The following is a 20,602-nucleotide window of genomic DNA, read 5'->3' on the forward strand; positions in this document are numbered from 1 at the left end:
TTCAGTGGTAGCACTGAGATAAGTTTCCAAATGTCTTTGGGATGTACGCACAGAAAAAAACTGCAGAATGTAGGCCAGTGACCCCAACGCTGAGTGTGGTCAGTATTTCATGGAAGGTTTGTCCTCAAAGACTCTAGTAGTAGACTAGACTCCTAGAGCAGGTGGCCGAGATTTCATGGAAAAAGCCCTAATTTCGGACACTACTCTGCGGAAATCATTTTAATGACATTACCAGATGGAAACAGACCTTTCACTGCGCGTCTTTTCACAACGCCCGCCGTGGTCAACTTTGTGTCGGCGACTGCTGTGGCAGACTTTGGCGCGCACTTCCTTCAAAGGGGGTTGTCTAACTTTTGATGGAATCCAGCTGTTGTGAAAATACTCTGGGGCCCCGTTTATTTGCATTGCTAAACAATCTGTAGAGAGTAGGCTACGGAGTGTCTAGAAACGGAACACTTCGTATTGTAAGACACTCCCCCTTTACTTGGTCAATGCACTGTTGCTTTAGGTCGACGGAAGAGCGCTTAACCAAAGCCAGGTGTTGGTTTTCGCGTTAACACGCTGACTGGGGGAGGCGAGGACGCCACATTTACGCATTGATCCTGCACATCTGTAGAGGTAGTGCGGAGTTCTGCACTCTTTTACAGGACGGACTTCGTGGGCCGCTTTAAACGTGCTTTCAAGGGGGATCCCAAGGACTCATAAAAACATGTTATTTGCAATACGTGGCTCAAGTTCCCCGCCATATGAGAGGTAAGGCACCGATAATTCAAAACGATCTGTTCGTAGGCTCAATAAGCCAAATAGCTGTAGAAGATTTAGCTGATTGTAGAGTTCCATAAGCAAGTACGTTTTCCATGTTTTCAAGTCTGACTTGTGTATCGTCTGCGAAAGGAAAATGAATGGGATGAAGTCTCATTCAACAATACTATCAATCTCATTGTCTTGCAGAATGTTGACAGTTCTTGCATTTGCATTATGCTGCATTCACTCTGGAAAAGCTCAGGTACGTTCAATTGTACAGTTTCAACATGATATAGTGTCCAAGCCAATGAAAAGCTCATTCTTAAAGATGTTTTAAAATGTCTGGTAATGTTTTGCTTTTGAATTAATAATATACAGTGCTACAGTATTTCTACAGTACATGAATTTTGTGATGATGATATTTCTTGTATCCTTGAGTATGCTTGACCCTTCTATCTCTTCAGACTTGCACTGAAGGCTTCACATATGACCGGCGGAGCAGGCAATGCATTGGTAGGTTTCCTAATTCCTGTGTGGTTCTCATTTCATCCACAAATGGATTTCATGGATTTCGTTTCTCATCCTTCATTGTGCACAGATGTTGATGAGTGCCGGACAGTGCCAGATGCCTGTCGGCTGGATATGCGTTGCGTCAATCAGAACGGTGGTTACTTGTGCCTCCCGCGGACCTTGTATACTCAGTCCTATGGCAGGCCTGGGGACCCCGCCTACCCTGAGGGCCCTGCTTACCCGGAGGCCCCCGCTTACCCTGACACGTCGGTGGGCTTCAGCGATCCCCAGTTCGCCCCGCCGCCTCCGGGGCCTGTGGCTCCGAGCTACCCCATAGTGAGCCGCACAGCACCCTGCATCCTTGGCTACTCGCTTGGAGGGGATGGCACCTGTGTCGGTGAGTTCAGCCAGTGTTCACCCCACCTCTTTCATTTCCTCTCCCATAGCAATATGGCAAAGATCACGCCACCCCACCAACAGCAGATAAAAGGCAGAAGTGCCTACGGCAGGTCTGTCCCACTTGTTCTCTCTAGAGTCAGAGAGAGGAGGTTTTGTTTTCAGATGGTTCTGCATTTGTGAGATGTATGCCCCATGTGGTTCCTTGGACCGACCAAGAGCTCTGGCATCACTCGTGGAATCTCCTTAAGTGGCTCTGCCCAGAACTCTTGTTTGTCTGAGGGATTGATCCTTATCTTGTATTCCCGTCTCTAGATAAACAAGATCATATTGAAGCTGGGCTTTGGCTACTCCCCGGCATCCTAGGGATTTGGAGGGCCTTTTTTGGTCACAGACTGTGCACAGACACATCAAAATGCAACTCTGTAATTTCGTCATACCTGTGGTGGTTGTGGGGCAGTGGGCCAGAGGAGCTGCTTGAGTACTGAAGGGGCGCGACTGCTCTCTGCTGCATGCGCCAAGATGTAGATGTGGTTGCTGAAATGCCAAAACAAATAGCCAGAGGCTCAATGGAGGAGTACTACTTACTCTCGGTGGATATCTATAGTTTTTGTAGTCATCGTTTCATTGTTTGGTCATGACACTGATGGTGCTTTGCCTCTTTAAGTGCATAAACACCAGTGAGGACAAGAAAAGGAAACTGAAGTGTAAATAGCAAGTCCAACTAAATCCATTTTCATCTATGAACTTCAGATTGATTAGAGTTGGAGGAATGGGGTTTCCAGAGTAAACACAGACTGACATAATGTCTTTTTCAGGCCTGTTACACTTTGCTTAGAAATTAAGAGTTGCCCAAAAGGGACATATCCTTAAACTGAACATACATTATGCCTATTAGTGTATAATTATCTCAATTTATGTCAGATCAGGCATAGCTTGGTAATAAGTGGAAAACTGATGTAATTTGTTACTCCAATAGAGGATTCGTAGTTTTGACTCAAATAATTATGTCTTTGTGGTCCAAAATCTTACTTGTAAGCCATGTTTGGATAAACCACAAGAATCTTAAAAATCAAGGCGCTACAGTATTTCAGCATCTCTGGTGGCCACAGCTAGCAATGAGGTCATGTGCTGCCAACTGTGGGCTCACTGGCTGCCAAGCTATTACAGGGTGGGAGGGCAGGAGAGGGAGGTTGCTTGAGACCCCAGTTCTCACGGAAGGTGCACACTTACCCAAAGGGCCCCGACGAGTGATGCCGCAATTGGGCAGAGAGCTTTGAGACTGACCTCTTGTATTGTCAATCACTCTTCCCATTTCATACACATGCCTTGCACAGATGCCTCTTTGTTTCAGATGGTCAGGCATTTCCAAAGGCCAGAGAACCCTGACCTTCAAATCTGACCTCAACTGCTGGAGCAGTGGCCTGGCCTATGTTTCATTTGATGGCAGTATTGCTGTATTTGTGGAGGAGCATTCAGTTATGGCCAGTCTAGACAGGTTTAGGAGTGGGTGACTCAGCTTGTTTTTAATTGTGGCGAGTGATACAACTCTTCATGCCTCATGTGCAAACTCAACCAAAGTGTGTTGCCAGCATATTTCCTTTGGCTCCATCCAGGTGTCAGTGTGTTTATGAAACCAGCCTTTCTTATTTACTGGCCCCTTGCATGTAATCCAGAGTAACAAAACTGCTGGCCAGGGATTGAACAGGATCCTTCACATGAACGTGTAAATACACAGATGCTGTTATATTTTTCTGCCTTTGCTTTGGCTAGAATATACAATATGCGTGCTGTGTATTCTTAATAGTTTATACATGCTTAAATTAAACACGCCTAATGTCTTTCCACCCTCGCCAACATGATGTCAGTAGTTTGCAGGGTGGTGAATGGAACAAGTCAGGACATGTAACTTCATAATGGCTGGCACTTAGCTTGGTGGCAGGTATTATGTATTTCCCTTCATAAGCAACGGCTGTTTTGACAGAGATCTCCTGGCATTGTGTACACAAGCATGCAATCATTCTCGTGCATTATCTTTACCGCCACATTGCCCCAGTTCCATTGCTCAATGCATGTGTTCCTGAGGGTCGTATTCCTGCAGTTGTTGTTACATTGGCATAACTACTCAGCAGTTGTGATCCTTATCTTTGGGAATATTTTCACACAGTGTTTTCTTTTCACTTCGAGTGTAAGGAAGGAATTTGTATGTAGGTCATTTAGTGCTATCTTAACTTTCTCGCTGAAAGTGCTTCCTTGAAAGTGCAGCCCTTCCCTCTCTTGATTCTGATTTATTGTCTTTCCATCTTTCTCGCATCTCACTTAGGCGCACCCTCACGCCACTTACTCTCTCCCTCCCTCTCTGTCTTTCTCTCTATTTCAGTGTCTCTATCCCTTTCTTGTCCCTGTCCATCTGTCTCTCTCCTCCTCCCACCTCTCCACAAGCTCTGTATCTCTTTATTTAAAGCTGTCGGGCATATCAGCAGGTCCTGCTGGTTTGTTTGTCATTAGTCAGCCTATATAAGGAGCTGAACTGAAACGCTCCCAGAAAGAGCTGTGCACTTTGGTTCGGGGGGGTCGCAGTGCAGTACACATGGAGGCCAGATGGTCAAGCTGCCGTACGGTGCGCTCCTCCGCCGCTAAGTGCTAACAGGTGCCATACTGTGTTACTGTTGGCTCGGCTTCCCCTCTCGCTCTGCCCTCGCTCCGCTCCCACCGAGATCTCCACCCTGCCTCGCTCCATCCTGGCACTCACATGGGTCTCCAGCATCCGTCAGCATCACAGCTGCTTGTTTAAACAAAAAGTAATTATCTGGATTTTTCACTCCTACCCCCTGTTCCTTTACCACTGCCCCCCACCCCCCAACCCCACCCCCCATTCTTGTTATATGTGTGACTTCATTGTCTGAGAACCATGAACGGTTGGTTGGAATTTGAGTTGTGTTGATAGCCACATAAGGTAATGTACAAATTATGTTGTAATACAGAGGAGGGGGGGGGGGGGGGGGCACATATACACACACACACACACACATACACATCAGAATACTAAGTCTGTGCACAGTAATGTCTTTTGGCTGTGTGATTGTCATCTGACAGGATGCACTATGTTTCCTCACATGCAGACAATTAGATTTGGAACATAAACCATTAAATCACTCATGTCTAATTTGGCTGGGACTATTTCACTTCCCTATCCCAGACCCCCCCTCTCCCCTCCTTTTTTAAAAAGCTTGATACGTCTCTGTATGGAAGTCAAATCTCAGCATTACTGTCATTGCTTAATCTGCTTGGTAGCTTAATCTTGAAGTTTTCCCAACTAATAGAAGTGGCACTGGACAACACCATCTTATGACTGCTGTTCTTAATGCTTATTACTGATGTTATCATTGCTGTAGTCATTACTGCTGCCATTATGTACAAGGCATTCAGAGATCTTTGGACACTTGGCAGGAACATTGGTGAGATGTAGTTTACTTGCTGACTTCCACCTCCTCCTTCCATATTGACAGACATTGATGAGTGTGAGGCAAATACTCACCAGTGCAACCCCACCCAAGTGTGCTTCAACACGGATGGAGGTTACACCTGCTCCTGCACAGAGGGCTACTGGCTGGTCAGTGGACAGTGTCAAGGTAAGAGTGTTGCCTGGTCCAGGGGGAATTCCCACACAGCCGGTATAAGTTTGTCAGGCCAAGCTGTGTTTGTTGTTGTTGCCATCAGATGCATGTGTGTTCAACACCCCCCCCCCACCCCCACCTCCACCTCCACCCATCTCACTGGTGTCTAGATATCGACGAGTGTCGCTATGGTTACTGCCAGCAGCTGTGTGCCAATGTGCCTGGGTCATACTCCTGCTCCTGCAACCCCGGCTTCCTGATCAACCCAGACAGCAGGACGTGCTCAGGTGAGGGAACAGAACACACACGCACACACACACACACACACACACACATGCATACATACATTCCAGCACACACACATTTTGAGACTCTTTGACTTCTTTGAAAAATTATGTGTGTGTATGAAGAAACCCATGTGAAGTCCGTCTTAACCATACAGATATGTATGTAATAGAATATGTAATGATATTGATGGCTTTACCTTTATGGTGTTATAAAGAATAGCAACATGATATCTAGTGAATGTATCATAACACATACAGATGCAGGTATTTAGGTGATGGTGGCCTGTGTTAATCTAATCCCCCTATCCATACCCCCTATCCATACCATACTCCCTCCACAGATATTGATGAATGTGCAGACGAGCCGTGCTCCCACGCCTGCTTCAACACCTATGGCTCCTACATGTGTAACTGTGATGAGGGCTTTGAGCTTGGCTCTGATGGCACCTCTTGCAACGGTGGGTTAGCCTTTGATCCATTCTGCAGTGACACCATATAACAGTGAACACCATGAACAACTTGATATCTCAGCATGTTTCCAAGGAAGGCAGATAGAGAGCACTTTTAATGTTTACTGAAGCTATGATCCAAGTGAGTGAGCTGCATTTTTGGGTTAATATGTCAGTGTATTTAAGAGCGGCATGAGAACTAGGAGAGACATTGCCCAGTGCTCTTTTTATCAGCAATACGTACAGTACACGCTGAGGCAACCCTTTGGGCATGTAGATTGTCCAAAAATAGACGAAAGAAAGAAAAAGAATAAGGCTAAACGAAATGTATGGGTGCTGAATTGTAGTTATTCACTCCAGTCATAACTCCACTCTTAGTCACCACTTCAATGAAACTTTAAAAACAACTTTCCATTTTTAGTGCTGAGGCAACTGAATGTGAATATGAATATATGTAATGAATGGCTTCTGACGGGTGCAATCATGATTATATATGCCCTGCAGACCTGGATGAGTGCAGCTTCTCAGACTTCCTGTGCCAGCACACGTGTGTGAACACCCCCGGCTCCTTCTCCTGTATCTGCCCACCGGGATATTATGTGTTTGAGGATGGCAGAAGCTGTGAAGGTAATGACCATGACCAAACGATCATACCACCTCATCTCATAGTTCTTTGTTGTCCTCATTTTCCTATTTGGATAGTTTCACACTCATGTATGTTCTGCATACATGTGAGTGGACCTCAAAATAGTATGTTAGATATCTCTGTGTTATTAACCTTATGCATATACCAAAAACAATACATGTCTTTCAGTCCACTACAAAACACATTGGAACATATCTGAAGTATACATATCTAAGAATTGGAACATTGGAAGTTTAGATATCTAACAATTGGTCAATGACCAGTTGCCATTAAACATTTTTTTTTTGTTGTTCGACTGATGTCCTATAGCTTATCCTGATTGTGAAACTATCCATTTGTCTACAGTCTTGCTTTTGAGTGAGTCTAGGTGAAGAAAAGCGTCTCATATGCATGACTATGGAAGTAGAATGCAGCTTCTTTTTATTGTTTGAGGAAAATATAGTCTCATAGAGAATACCAAATAAGGTCATACTATTTCATTCTGTCAGCAGTGAAATGTTTCCCTTACTTTCTGGAAAGACATTTTTCAGATGTTGCCACATTTCTTATCATCTTTCATTCAAGACATCTGAATAGCTTGCAGCTTAGTGTAAATGCTTTAAACTGCAAATATCTCTCTGCAATGCTTTTGATAAGGGTCTTGTTGCTGAAGTTGTTATTGTTGGTGGTGTTGCTCTTGTTGATGTTGTTGTTGTTGATGATGATGATTAATCCGACCTTTATTGTTGTGTGCTTGATTTTGAAGACGTCAATGAATGTGACACTGGTAACAACACCTGTACAACAGCACAAGTGTGTTTCAATTTCCAGGGAGGGTATACATGTCTGGACCCTTTACAATGTGACCCGCCTTACATTGAATTTGGTGACAAGTGAGTTTTTTTCTCTGTGCCTTCATAGTGTTGCTCTTTCTCACTGTAAATATGAACAGCATTTTAAGGGGAAATATGGATAGATGTCTGACAAATATACACATTCTTTCGTCACATTTATGGTAATGTATGGTATTGTTTCTGTGGCACTTTGGGTTCATTTCCCACTCAGGTCAAAATACATCTTCAGGACTAGCAACTGCTTTAATCAATACGTTTTTTCAAATAATCTTTCAGGAGCCTCTTTGCAAACTTTTTACAGTTTATTCTAAAAGTGAGTCTTTTTGTCACAGTCAGTCGCTGTCACTGCTTACTTTCACCATACCATGTTATGATATGTAATAACTCCATCAGTCACACAGTGTGTTCAAAACTTAATATCTCTTCCTCTATCTCTTTCTCTCTCTTAGTCAGTGTATGTGCTCAGCTGAGAACCCAGCGTGCAGGAATAAGCCCTTTACTGTCCTGCACCGGCACATGGACCTGTCCTCAGGTCGCAGTGTGCCCGCTGACATCTTCCAGATGCAGGCCACCACGCGCTACCCTGGGGCCTTCTACATCTTCCAGATCAAGTCGGGCAACGAGGGCCGAGAGTTTTACATGCGGGTAAGTTCACATGACATTTCATGCTCAAGAAAATTCTGGTGTGAAAAAAAACACTTTGTATCAAGGAGTTGAAGTATAAAAGGAGATCAGTTGATTATGAAGGGTGTTTACTTTGGCCAAGGGCGTTTTTCAAATTTAATGGCACTAACAATTTCCTCCTAAATCTATCATGTCGCCTACTGTTGACTTTTTCCGTCTTGCAAGGTTTTCTGTGAATGATTAGGCGCCGTTCTATGTCAGGCACAATCATGTGTACTTGATGTTTTGGCCAGAAGGTGGAGTTGTCAGCATGTTTAGTGTTTGAGAAGGATCAGTGAGATCTCCACACAAAGGGGCATGTCTAACAAAGTTGTGCTGAGATTTGACACAAAATAAGAAAAAAAAACAAAATGGCTCAGAGCGCTTCTAGGAGATTAATGTCGTCTTCAAACAAATCACTTCAAACAAATATTTGACACACTTTAGTCCCTGCCAAGGCCTCAATCATTCATTTAGGCAAGTAAAACGTCAAGAGAGCAAACTGGCCCTCAGATTTAGCCGTGTGTGCTGTGCTTGCGACCCAAGTGTGTTCAGTAGGAGCAAAAACTCTACTGTACTGTTGTTGGTGGCGCACGCCACTCGCCTTCCTTCTTGTGCTACTGGTGTATTGTCCTGCGCCACTGTCCCATGCCAATCACCTACTTGCAGCACGTCAACAACAGTACAGTATGGTTTTTGCTCTTACAGTATGCTTCTCAGTGCGTGTGAGGATATCATGCTCACAAAGACAACTGGTAGTGTAAATCTGAGTGTTTTGCACCTTGAGCGCTAAGAGAAATACTTTAGGGCACTTGATGATAGTGCACGTTCACTTGTGCTGGCCGATAGTGACCAGCCTCTGAAACCTTGCTTTATTTCTTCTGACACAGCAAACCAGCAATGTCAGTGCCACCTTGGTGTTGTCTCGACCCATCCGGGGGCCCAGAGAAGTCGTCTTGGAACTGGAGATGGTCACGGTCAACAACGTGATCAACTTCCGAGGGAGCTCGATCATCCGGCTCACAATATATGTCTCAGAGCACCCTTTCTAAAGGCCTTTGCTGTGTGTGTCTGACCTCCCAGTTCTATTCCCTAACACTCACAACTCAACCTAGTTCCCTCAACTTAAGTCCGTAACTCTGCCAGGACAAGGCATCAGGCAGCTCAGTTTGTCCATTTGATATACTAATCTACATTTTTTTTCCAACTATCATTATGTTCTATGTGTGAATGTATGAGTGAGTATGTCAGTATGAGTGCTGGGGACCCTCCAGTCTCCCAACAACTGGACACTGTATTACAAGGCTGCCTGCTCAAGAGCACTTCATCTTCCAAGCTGAAGGATATTTATGTATAAGTAACGTAAGTTTGTTTGTGTCTGTTACCCCACACCTCAAATTGCTTTTTTTTTACATTAAGCCAAATGTCTAACTGTTGCCAAAGATGAAAGAAGAAATTACCTTTTTATCTTGTTATTATTCACCTGGGTTTGCCTCAATATCTATTTCCCTTTACCTTTTTGGTGAATGAACTGTGAAAGCTTTTTTATCACATGACAGTTTGCCTGTGCTTGGCAGTGGCCTTTTAGTTAAACATTATGGGTGTGAAATTAAGTCAGTATTATCTTTGTTGACAGGCCATATTTTTACATGATTCTGATTGTAATAATTATTGAAAATTTCCCTTCCAAATCTTTTTTATTGTGTTGTGGATATGTTTTTATTTTGATCTGTTTTTTTTTTTTTATTATGTCCCCCCAGAGAGCCTGGTCAGTGTAATAAAGATGAACTTGACCTGAATAATGTTTTTGTGTTATTACTGATTACCAACTCAGAACTCTGGTTTTTTCCCATTGTGAGTAGCTTACATTTTGTAAGATTTGAGCGAATTGCACGATCTTGTAATAATTTATCTTAAAACATAGAAATACACTATGTTCTGTGTATTCTAGGCTATATTCTAAAACATTTAAGTGGGGAGTCTATATTTCCTGAGGGACCATAAACACGCCCTCATTTGGGCATATGACGTTTATGTTGACAAAAGTGCCTCGGCAGCCAGTAGTAAATCGGCGGGCGCAGTGACCCAGTGCTCGCAGTCAAAAGTTATTCAATGTAATGGACTCTTCAAAGGTGGCTCTGAATTCCACCTGCTTTCACTGTTAACTGCGGCGGAGGCGGCAGTGCAGGTATTTATGCTACGGCGCGTATTTCATTCTATGTCCTTATTGTATTGGCAATGGAGTATCAATAGGCTATAAATAATAGCAGTTGGAAAATAAATTAAAGAATCAATTAATCGGTATGTACATTTATTATTTTATCATCATCATATTGGGTTTAATAATAGGCTAAGATATTGTTGAAACTTTTTCACTCTAGACACTGCATGTATCTATCATGGCAACGGAATGCATAAAAAATTGTTGCAACTTCTTCCGACCCAAAGAGAAGGAAGCTGAACCTCAAGGTATGTGCGCTGTTGAAAAACAAAAGTTTTACGCTTCTGATTTCTGTTAGCCTGCTATGTTTCATGTAGCCTAATACATTTATTTCATTCCAAAGTTGTGAACCCAAGCCCAGTAGTTGTTCGGGAAGATGTTAAGAAAGGCATTGGGGTATCCGAGGACTATCTCATGTCAAAACTTCCACCGGATGGTAAAGAGGTGCCCTTTGTGCTGCCCACTTTCAAGCCATCGTACATCCAACCCCAAGGCACCCGATATGCCAGTTATCAGACGGGACAACTGAGTACGTGTTGTTCTCTCTACTTCAACAATTCGTTGTATTTTTTGCCTATAGCCTGTCAGCTGTCCATAAGCTTCTGGAGTCTACCTGTTGTTTCTCTAATTTGAATACACCCATTCCAATATAAACACAGCAGCCACCTATGTTGTTTAATTTTCACTCTGAATGCATGGGTCTCTGATGCCAAGGGAATACAAAGTGTAGCAAAAATACCCATGCTGTTGTGTCCCTCTGTTCACGTCAGGCTCAGCCAGGAGTGCTTATGTGGAGAGGAAAGCTGAGCTCTTGGGGAAGAGTAACACAGCCTACGACCTCGACCCAACAAATCACTCTGGCCACATGGTTGATCACAACTCACCTGGCCCTGTCTGTCGGCCTGCCTTTGAAACTAAAGGCAGTAGTCCAACCTCAGGTAACAGCACCAGTCTCCTCAAGACTGCATCCAGACTACTGACCTGCTGAACTAGTCTTGGTCAGTTTTTTTATAGTTTTTTTTATAATTATAATCGCCACTCTGCTAATTAGGCTCTTTACCACAAAGCCTCTATCATACTTAGGATCTAAACAGATGAGAGGATTTAAGTGGCTTTGGTAGTTTCCACTCAGTATTTAGATTAGATATCTGTAATGGTTGGAAGTGGAAAGATATGTTATTGCTATATCATAAAATCAAACTAGAGAATATTTGTTTTCATATTGTGTTTGGTCCACTGTTCACTACTCATTGTAGGCAAGAATAGTATTTGCACATCAACTTGTGCCTTGTGGCAATGGGCATTCTTCCCAGTGAACAATTTCACCAATAGGTTTTAATTTCCCTTCATACTTGTTTTTGCATTTTGACAAAAGATATTGGGGTGCACAGATTCCAGGACAAACACATGGGCAAAGGCATGACCACACTCGGCTATTCCACCATGACAAAGAGGCATTCCAGGAATCTTTGCTATTGTTATTTAATCACTTAACCATTTTGACCTCATACTTCAACCATTCTGCTTTTTTTCTCTTTTTTTCTTGACCACATATCCATGTAAGTCACATTCCCCAGGGGCAGGCATTCAGACCCACTACTGCATGGACCATAGTACCAAACTGCCAATAGTGAAAATGAAAAAAGAGAATAATTTGAAAAATAATAGTAAAAGAGAATAATTTGAAAAATAAAAAGAGAATAATTTTCGGCACAGGAATTATTCTCCATAAAATCCCTTTATGCATAGGTTGGAACAGGATAAAGAACATTGAAATGTTTTCCATTTCTAGGATCATGTTTTTGAGGCCAAAGCCTCACTGTTTTGTCTGTCTTCCAGCCCGAGACCTGAGAAAGAGGTTGAGCAGCTCCATGTTTGACCTGTCCAGTCCTAATCACCCACACAGTTATATTCAGGTGAGTTCTCCGTCATGTTTCTGCTGACCCATTGAACACATACTGACACAACGCTGACTGGAAAACACTGACACTTAATCTGTGGTTAGTTCAACATTTCCTCCTTCCGTTTCTTAAAAGCCTTTTTTTTATTTCTGCAAGAGCAGAAGGCGTGTCAGAAAATGAGTGTGTTTACAGGATATGGTCACGCTTTCCCCATTAGATAATTGCACACCTGTATTTTTAGAGGCAGCAACATGTTCGATGAAGCAGTTCTAAATCAGTGAGATGTTAAGTAAAGAGTTTGTACAAAGTGAGTGTTTGGGCGTCTCCAGGTGAGGTCCCTTTGTGTGCTGTTATGTAAAGATTATTGAGTTAGCTCGTCACCAATGCGCCATTAATTATGGGTAATATTTGATAGGCACGGTATTGGCTGCCTCTCCCACATGCATGATAACACAAACAATATCCCATTCAAAGACATACGTCAGTGTGATGAAAACACCTTTATGGCCTCTGGAAAGGCCACAATATAGTTGGCTCCTTATTTGGCTCAACTATTATACCGTCTTTCTCTGCGATTCACTGCATCTAGGGCTGGATTTCCTGTGTGTTTTTCCTCTTGAAACACTTTGCTTTGTGTAAATGTCCAAACTAAATGTGTTTTCCGTTGGCTGTCCTCCAGAGATATGACTCAGTGTCCAGTGTCCCGAGCAGTGCATCCTCTGTGAGAGATTCCTTTGGAAGCAGCCGCAGCCTAGGTAACCCACTCATGTCCAATACCCACAAACAACATATTCACTCCAGACGCCACATAGCTACAAAGGCCACAAAATTCCCACACATTTCTACTAGGATCATTTGTTTTTTGGTTGTCATTATTCATTTATTAGTTTGTTTATTCATTTAATTAGTGCAGAAACATGTGGAGCTTTCATGTACACACACACACACACACACACACACACACACACACTCACACACAAACACACCCGCACACACACACACACACACACACACACACAAGTTGTGAACCTCCTTCATCTTGAGGACTGAGTCAGATTGAGATCTGTACACATTGAGCAATCGTGAAAAGGCAGACAGCGTATAAGTACTTCCAAAAGCCTCTGTTTGACTCCAACATGGAAGTCCTCAGAGAAAGCATGCGCCACATTCAGAAATTTACAGAGGATGCTTTTCCCAAGTCATACAGTGGCATCAGTGTAGATAAATGGTGACAGATTGCGCATAAATTCACAGTTTATTCTCTGCAGAGCCGCACCTACATTATAGATACGTTGGTTTCATTTGCTATTCCTAAAAGTCTAAACACATCTCGTCTATAATTAAACAGCCCTTGTGTGAATTTCTGGTTTCCATACTTGAATACATGCAATGCAGGAATAGGCACACTCACACACACACACATGCAGGAGCACTCACACACACACATGCTTGCACTCTTGCAGACATATACAACACCCCATACATGTTATCCTACTGATGTTGCTATACATTTTTCTGCAGAGTCCATCACCTTATCTGGAGATGAGAAGGAACTGGGCAAGCTGTGTGTCAAGCTGAGCTACAAAGAGGCCCTGGAGCAGGTGTGGATCACCCTGGTCCAGGTAGGATTACAGTCCAGCTCGAGTGGCTGTGTTGCCCAGTGAAACGCTCCTTTGTGTCCCTCTCCCTCACGCCCTCAATGGAGCCTCTGTCTCCAGGAATCTGGGTCTTGGACCTGCATCACATCTCTGATCAGTTGTGTTCTCTGTGTCCTGCCCTCTCCTCCTAGAGACTCTGTGTTGTAGTTTTCTTTTATTGTGTAGTCTTATCAGACAGACATTCTGTTGTGAGAGGTTTCTGGTACAGTGCACTTTCAGTATAATTACTACTGTACAGAAATACGTACAGAGTTCCTGCCTCCAAAACCACTAATAACATCCCCTCAAACAAACTATTCTGATAAATGTATTATAGTTTTCTCTTCTTGTGTAGTTTTATCAGACAGCCTTTGTGTGAGAGAGGTTTCTGGTACAATGCACTTTCAGTGTAATCACTACAGTAGGCCTACAGAGAGTTCCTGCTTACAAAACCACTGACATTCCCAAAAATAATATTCTGATCTTTGGGAGGTCTGCTATAGCTTGAGATAATTTGTTGTTATTTGCTCTGCTTACTACAATTGCATGGTTCTTTGTGGCGTCATTTTGCTATGCCTTTTTTGTGTATGTTGTCAGTGTAAGGACATCCCAGTGGAGAGCTCTGAGCACAGGGTTGGGATTAAGGGTGTCATCACCATGGACAAGCCAGTGCAGTTTAAGAGCACCCTTAAAGAAGTATGTCCGGTAAGTGGGAAATCATCTAACCCCCAGACGCTTAATGTTGTTAATCATCAATCAGGCTTGATCTGTTTTGTCCCAAATATACCAGTAGGTGCTACAGGTGTGCTTTTCTCAGGAATAACCATTGAGCTAGTGGGAAAGAACATCAAATACTCATTTTAGGCAGAAGATAATAACAACATATTCCTGTATAATTTATTTAATATATAATTAACTTTTTAGTAGCTTAAAGTGTACTGCTCAAAGTGTGTTGGGCACTCCTTGCCTTCGTCACTCTTATTTGATTAGTCTTATAATTATCCTGTACCTTTAACTACGCACATTCAAATGCAAATATATGAAACTGCAATCTGACTGAATGTCAAGATAAGCACATGTGTAAAGACACAAGTCGAATATCGCTGTTTATGTAACTTATTTTAAGACTGCATTGTGCTGCTACTACTAACATACTACAGCAGCGAATCAAAGGAAGATTGGGTCTGCTTTCACTTTTGCTGTTTTTAATATGGATACTGTGGTACATTCTGCCATGTTTTGTTGTTTCCTTTCCTTTCCTGGTCCAGGTGGATGGTCAGTGATGGTTATAAAGGTCTGTAGTTGTTTTGATTATATCTTTTGCCTTCTCCTCCTCTCTTCCCAGGATGCTTTGTTCATGGAGACCTTTGTCTTTGCCCTGCCACTGCAGCAGCTGCGTAGCTCTGCGTTGGTGTTGCGTCTGCAGATGCACACGCCACGCAAGCGTACCCTGGCGGAGTGCGTCCTCTCTCTGAGACAGCTGAGCCCAGAGGAGACCCAGCACTGGCTGGAGCTCAGGCCTCCCTCCAAGTCCCGGGTGAGTCTGTGGTATTTGAAATCAGATCTATTGGACTGAGTGATTCAGGTCACGGAGAAAGCACCGCCGAGACACACCGACCATTACTGCACAACTCAGCCTCAACTGAGTGGCTGGCTGAGTTTTGCCCATGTAGTTTAAAAGCTTTCTACAGCTTTCTACAGTTAGAATTCTTTCAGTTTAAAATTGCTCTAATCTAAAACCCAAAATAGTGATATGATTTCCCCAAAGGGCCCCTCTTGGATAATGGGACTCACACATGAGCACATGGCAGTTAGAGGTGCATCGGGACATTAGCGCTGTTCAGTCAGAGTAATGTTACACTCTCCTGCTTTCCCTCCCCGCTGGTGGCTAGGTCAATGAGCTCTACTGGTGGGCTTTAGCTGCTTAGTAACAGTATACATTAGGGGGAATGTCTGCAGCAAAGGGAAGGGTCACTCATGCCCTTGGTTTGGCCATTAACATGCTAATTCAACATCAGTTTAGCCTGATTCACTTCCTGTGAAGGCATTTGGTTTTCCAGCATGTGGTGGAGGTTGGAAAATTACTTCTTCCTTCCTGATATGTAGACTAGGTTCAGAGACTGGTGGAGGTTGGAAAATGACATCTTTCCTTCCTTCCTGATATGTACTTGACTGATGTACTGTGAAATGCTGAGAGTGTGATGTGAGTTCTGGTGTGTCAATATAGATGACTAGTAAAGGGTACTAGTTACAATGCAATAACAACCCATATATTGCAATGTGTGCATTGTACTGTATATCAAATATTTTTAAGTGATATATGTGTATTATGGTTTATAAATACCCTGCATATAAAATCAATATTTTATATTGCAGCACTTAATTTCTGAGTACATCTTATTTCCTTATGGGACTACTACGACAGAATTACCCATTCTGTGATAAGCAATTATATCCCAGTTGTTTACTTACAGGAAGGTTATTTGATTTATGGGCACATTTGATGCTTTAAAAAAGTCCTCATAAACCTCCTGTTTGTCTTGGAACAGGTTGCATTACTATTGCACACACCAGGTGCCATTTACTGTGGTATTTTCCCACAAGGAAGCTCCAACACTACAACATCTGTGTTGACCTCATACAGCTAAAAAGAAAATAGAGGATAAATAGTGGATAAATAGGATAAATAGTGATAAATACACCCCCTCCTCAGCTTTACACATTACACAAGCCCCCAAATGGTGGAAAACCAAAAGTAGGTCAGACTATTCATTTAGCGAGAGATTTGGTTGATCATCGAGAGTCTCGAGTCAAAATTGCGGTGTAATAGGTAGCAGCCTCTAACAGCCGCTCTGAAATTGGAGGGTGAATGATCACCCTGTTATCCTCAGGAGGCTTTGTCTGTCTCACCTGCCCCTACCTCCGCTTATGGTGGCATAAACACACAGCGTCACTGGAAGTCCATTAGTCTGAGTTTGCTCCGCAACCACTGACTTTGGGTTTGCATTCATTATTAGTCTGTATATTTGATTAGTGGGTCTATTTGAAACCAGACATCACTCATGAGCACTATTTGGAGGAAATAATATACTTGTGAGTGCATTAAGTTTATCTCAACTGTTTATCAAGGATGTGTCAAGAGTCTCGTTTCTGGCAGCTTAACAGCTCTCTCAGATTGAAAAGTGTTTTGAATTCTAATGGACAACTTCCTGGAACCACATCCTGTGGACCCTGTGGAGTTTACTACCAGCACTAGCCATGCATTTTGTGTAGTGCTGTCCATAGTAGGCTATTTTGACCGTTCACGTCCCTGAGTGTGACCCTCCATCTTTATTGTCTCTCTCCCCAGACGTGTCACGCCGAGCTGCATCTGGCCACCTGCTTCCAGCCGGTCAATGGCCGCATGCAGCTGCAGGTGCTGTGCGCCCAGAATCTGCCCTCTTCCTCCTCTCCCCTCACCCAGAGTGAGTCCCGTCCTGGAATTGCACAACACAATCACGAGTCAGACTGCTTGCACGTGAGGGGAAGTTTGCCTCATGTTTACAAGGCATCTGTCACTGCCTTAATGATAGCATCATTATAATAATTCCATCATAATATATACACACACACACACACACACAATGCTATTATGATAATGGAGCTATTTGTTGATACTTTGTCAAGCATGTGCATCCATAATGAAGCTGTTGTTTTTGTCTGGTTCTGGGACCAGGTTTCTTTGTCAAGGCAGAGATGCACTCACCGGACCTCCTGGTGACCAAGAGGAAGACGCGGGCACTGAAGATGTCTGGGGGACAGGTGCAGTGGGGGGAGACCCTTCACTTCCCTCTAGCCGTGCAGAACTCCTCCTTTCACATCTGCTCAAAACTCTACAGCCGCACATCGGTCAGGCGCAGACACTATCTAGGAGAGGTGAGAGCAACTAGCACGCGTAGTGATCAATAGTCATATTTATGTAAGCATTCAACTGCTGTGACAGTACCCACCTTTCTGTAGCATGCTATGTTAAAGGTCACATATGATGAAGATTTTGCTTGTATCGAGGGTAACTATCGATACTAATGCAAACTGAATACTGAAATAACAAAACCCAGTCATTGTTTATGGGCTGCCTAGGTCTGGAAACGTGATTCAGTGAGACAAGAATGAGCCATTCCAATCTTCTTTCCCTTCATGATGTCAAAAAGGGCAACATTTTGAATAAAACCCCCTCAAAAATCCATAGTTACTTACTGGATAGCTATTACTTATATACCTTTTCTTCAAGGGAAAAGTTCTGAAAGGCTCTCGGTGGAACTCTTAAATGCACTATGTAGACCCTGAAGGTAGTCTCAGCAAATAAACTTTGCATGTTTTGGATAAAAAAGAAAATGCGGCTCTTGTTACGAGAGAGTGCTAAATACCTTGACTCTCCACAGGTGCATCTGGGATTTGGCAGCCCTTCTACTGTAGCAGTGGAGCAGTGGAGGGACACCATCGCCCACCCTGAGAAGGTGGTATCTGACTGGCACACTCTCACAGTGCCCTGAACTGCCATGGGCATATCTACACCAAACTACTACAGTGGGCCTCAGTTCATTAGACATGCAAATATGACTGTGCTTTAGTGGCATGGTGACATTTCCACTCTATAAATGGTAGCATTTATTTTTGTAACATTTTCATGTTTGTAACATCAAGTATTTTACATCCTTGAGACTGTATATTGAATGGAACATATTGGTAGCTTTAGTCATCCCCTAATACTGTTGTGTTAATCAACTACTACAGATTTTGTTAGCAATGACGCAATGAAGGTTCCTTTGATCGATGTGTAGAGCTAACGTAATGTGGTCATCATAAAGGGTCAATACCTTAGAGAGGAGATGAAAGGTATTGAATCATTTAGCCTTACAGGACCACTGTTGACCATCTGTGTACTACAGTAGTAGCCCAGCTAGAATTTGCAATAGTCTAGTGACTAATGCTTCATATGTAGTTTAATAACGAAATTGTAGACATTCTATGAATGGCTTGCACTGTGGTACTTTCCATAGGCATTATGTATTATGGACTTTTGTATTACATGCATGCTGGTCCACAGATGCCTGCTGTGTTACTTTACATTTGGTCAGTGTGTTTGTGTCAGGTTTGATGTATTGATGGAAACTCTTAGACTGCAGTCTAATGCCAGCTCGCATGCAGGCTTTGGACACTTACAACAAAGCAGATTACACTACATTCGTGTTGAGAGATGTTGCTGGCATTGCTGCTGTTTTTTATTAAGCATGGAGTATTTAATACTGTAATATTTTATTTTGCTTTTATTTCCTCCATAAAAAGCTTGATATAATTTAAATGAATCACTTTACAGCACCTTTTTGTTATACAGTTTCTCTTGTGTTTTCTATTTTTGTATTAGGAGGCTTGGTTGATGCACATACACACTGTGTGTATATATGATTTGGATAAAGTGGATTAGTGCTGGCTCAATGGAACTGAATATAGGCATTAGTTGTGTTCGAATATAGAACAAAACATGACATAAGGTGTTTCGGGACTGCATCATTTCCTGTGGAAAATGTAGACTAGGAAAGGGTGCTCTCTCCTACACAAACACCCACCATAAGATTCACATTTGTTTTGGCCTACTTTCATGAACTGTGCGGACACAATTTTCGCAATTTTTTTTGCGTCATATTTATTCTACCCCATATCAAATGTTCATTGTCACGGTACAATAAAGAAACACTTTTAGTGACAGACCTTTCTTAACCACTCTGTTATTCCATCATTACTTTTGTGTACCATTTCTGAGGTGGTGAGGGATTCCTGGTGCATAGCCACTGTGGGTTAATGGGGTTATCCAATTGCCTCTCCATCCTGTTTTAACAATAGCTGCCTTGCAAAACCTTTTTTGAAGAATCACAATGGCCTTTGTGATTTCAGGCCAAAGAATACTCAACCTAGCCCTGGCGGAACGAGTGTACAGTGTGTACACATGGAGGCATTTATTCACAGCAGTTTAGCACACAGGAGGTGGGAGTTGATATGGGACGTACAGCCAGTCTTCAACAATCTAAACTGTGATTAACTAATATTGTCCGCCTACTGAAATTAATATTCAGTCCTCAGGAATAGCAGGATTTACATAGTGTAGTTGTGTGTTTGTTCGTGTGTGTTTGTGTGTGTGTCAGCATGCCAATTTGTGTAAGATCACCATGGCAACAGTTTTCTCCTTATGAGCAATGTTATGAGTTCTTCCTTCCACATCCTGGTCTTTTCTCACTTGGCAGCATCATTTACGTAACACTTGTTTGATCAGGGTTAATGGTTAGCCCTGTAAGACGCACATAGGGCACTCCTTATTGGACACGTAGGCACAGTCTCAAGATATAGTGTACCTCCTTCATCTCACAGCTGAGTGTTTGGGGAGAAATGGGGTGTGGGGACTGTGTGTGTGTGTGTGTGTGTGTGTGTGTTTATCTATGCCAGGCTTACAGCAAATAACTAGTTAACGAATTAAAAAAACATGAAGAGGGGGCACTGTGGCACAACAGGCTACATTTCTCATACGGGTCCAAGTGCCCACGGGGACCCAGGTTCGAATCCGACCTGCGGACATATAGTTTTCTATGATTAGCATAGAAAACTAAAAGCACTGGGAGGCCTTCCACAGGGCTTTCCCATGACGGCTTAGTTGTTTCTCCCTGACG

General features: G+C 42.9%; 2 protein-coding genes across 3 annotated transcripts; both read left to right on the top strand.

Annotated features, from left to right (window-relative positions):
• Positions 1–116: 116 nt before the first annotated feature.
• Positions 117–9,944, top strand: fbln5 (fibulin 5). The gene is made up of 11 exons (XM_042073127.1): positions 117–753; positions 952–1,006; positions 1,209–1,257; positions 1,343–1,651; positions 5,160–5,282; positions 5,438–5,554; positions 5,896–6,012; positions 6,508–6,630; positions 7,395–7,521; positions 7,932–8,127; positions 9,036–9,944. The coding sequence occupies exons 1-11, from the start codon at positions 710–712 to the stop codon at positions 9,195–9,197; spliced, it is 1,422 nt and encodes a 473-aa protein (XP_041929061.1). The 5' UTR covers positions 117–709; the 3' UTR covers positions 9,198–9,944.
• Positions 9,945–10,230: 286 nt separating this feature from the next.
• Positions 10,231–19,649, top strand: LOC121693088 (tandem C2 domains nuclear protein). Of its 2 annotated transcripts, none has more exons than XM_042072264.1 (12): positions 10,231–10,333; positions 10,527–10,614; positions 10,710–10,895; positions 11,137–11,304; positions 12,206–12,282; positions 12,947–13,022; positions 13,789–13,889; positions 14,502–14,609; positions 15,250–15,441; positions 17,254–17,368; positions 17,620–17,819; positions 18,326–19,649. In XM_042072264.1, the coding sequence occupies exons 2-12, from the start codon at positions 10,545–10,547 to the stop codon at positions 18,434–18,436; spliced, it is 1,404 nt and encodes a 467-aa protein (XP_041928198.1). In that variant the 5' UTR covers positions 10,231–10,333; positions 10,527–10,544; the 3' UTR covers positions 18,437–19,649. The 2 variants fall into 2 exon arrangements, with proteins under 2 accessions (XP_041928198.1, XP_041928199.1); XM_042072265.1 differs by lacking the exon at positions 10,231–10,333 and adding an exon at positions 10,335–10,446.
• The last annotated feature ends 953 nt before the right edge of the window (positions 19,650–20,602 follow it).

Source organism: Alosa sapidissima, chromosome 19 (genome assembly GCF_018492685.1).
Source record: "Alosa sapidissima isolate fAloSap1 chromosome 19, fAloSap1.pri, whole genome shotgun sequence".
Lineage (NCBI taxonomy): Eukaryota > Metazoa > Chordata > Actinopteri > Clupeiformes > Clupeidae > Alosa > Alosa sapidissima.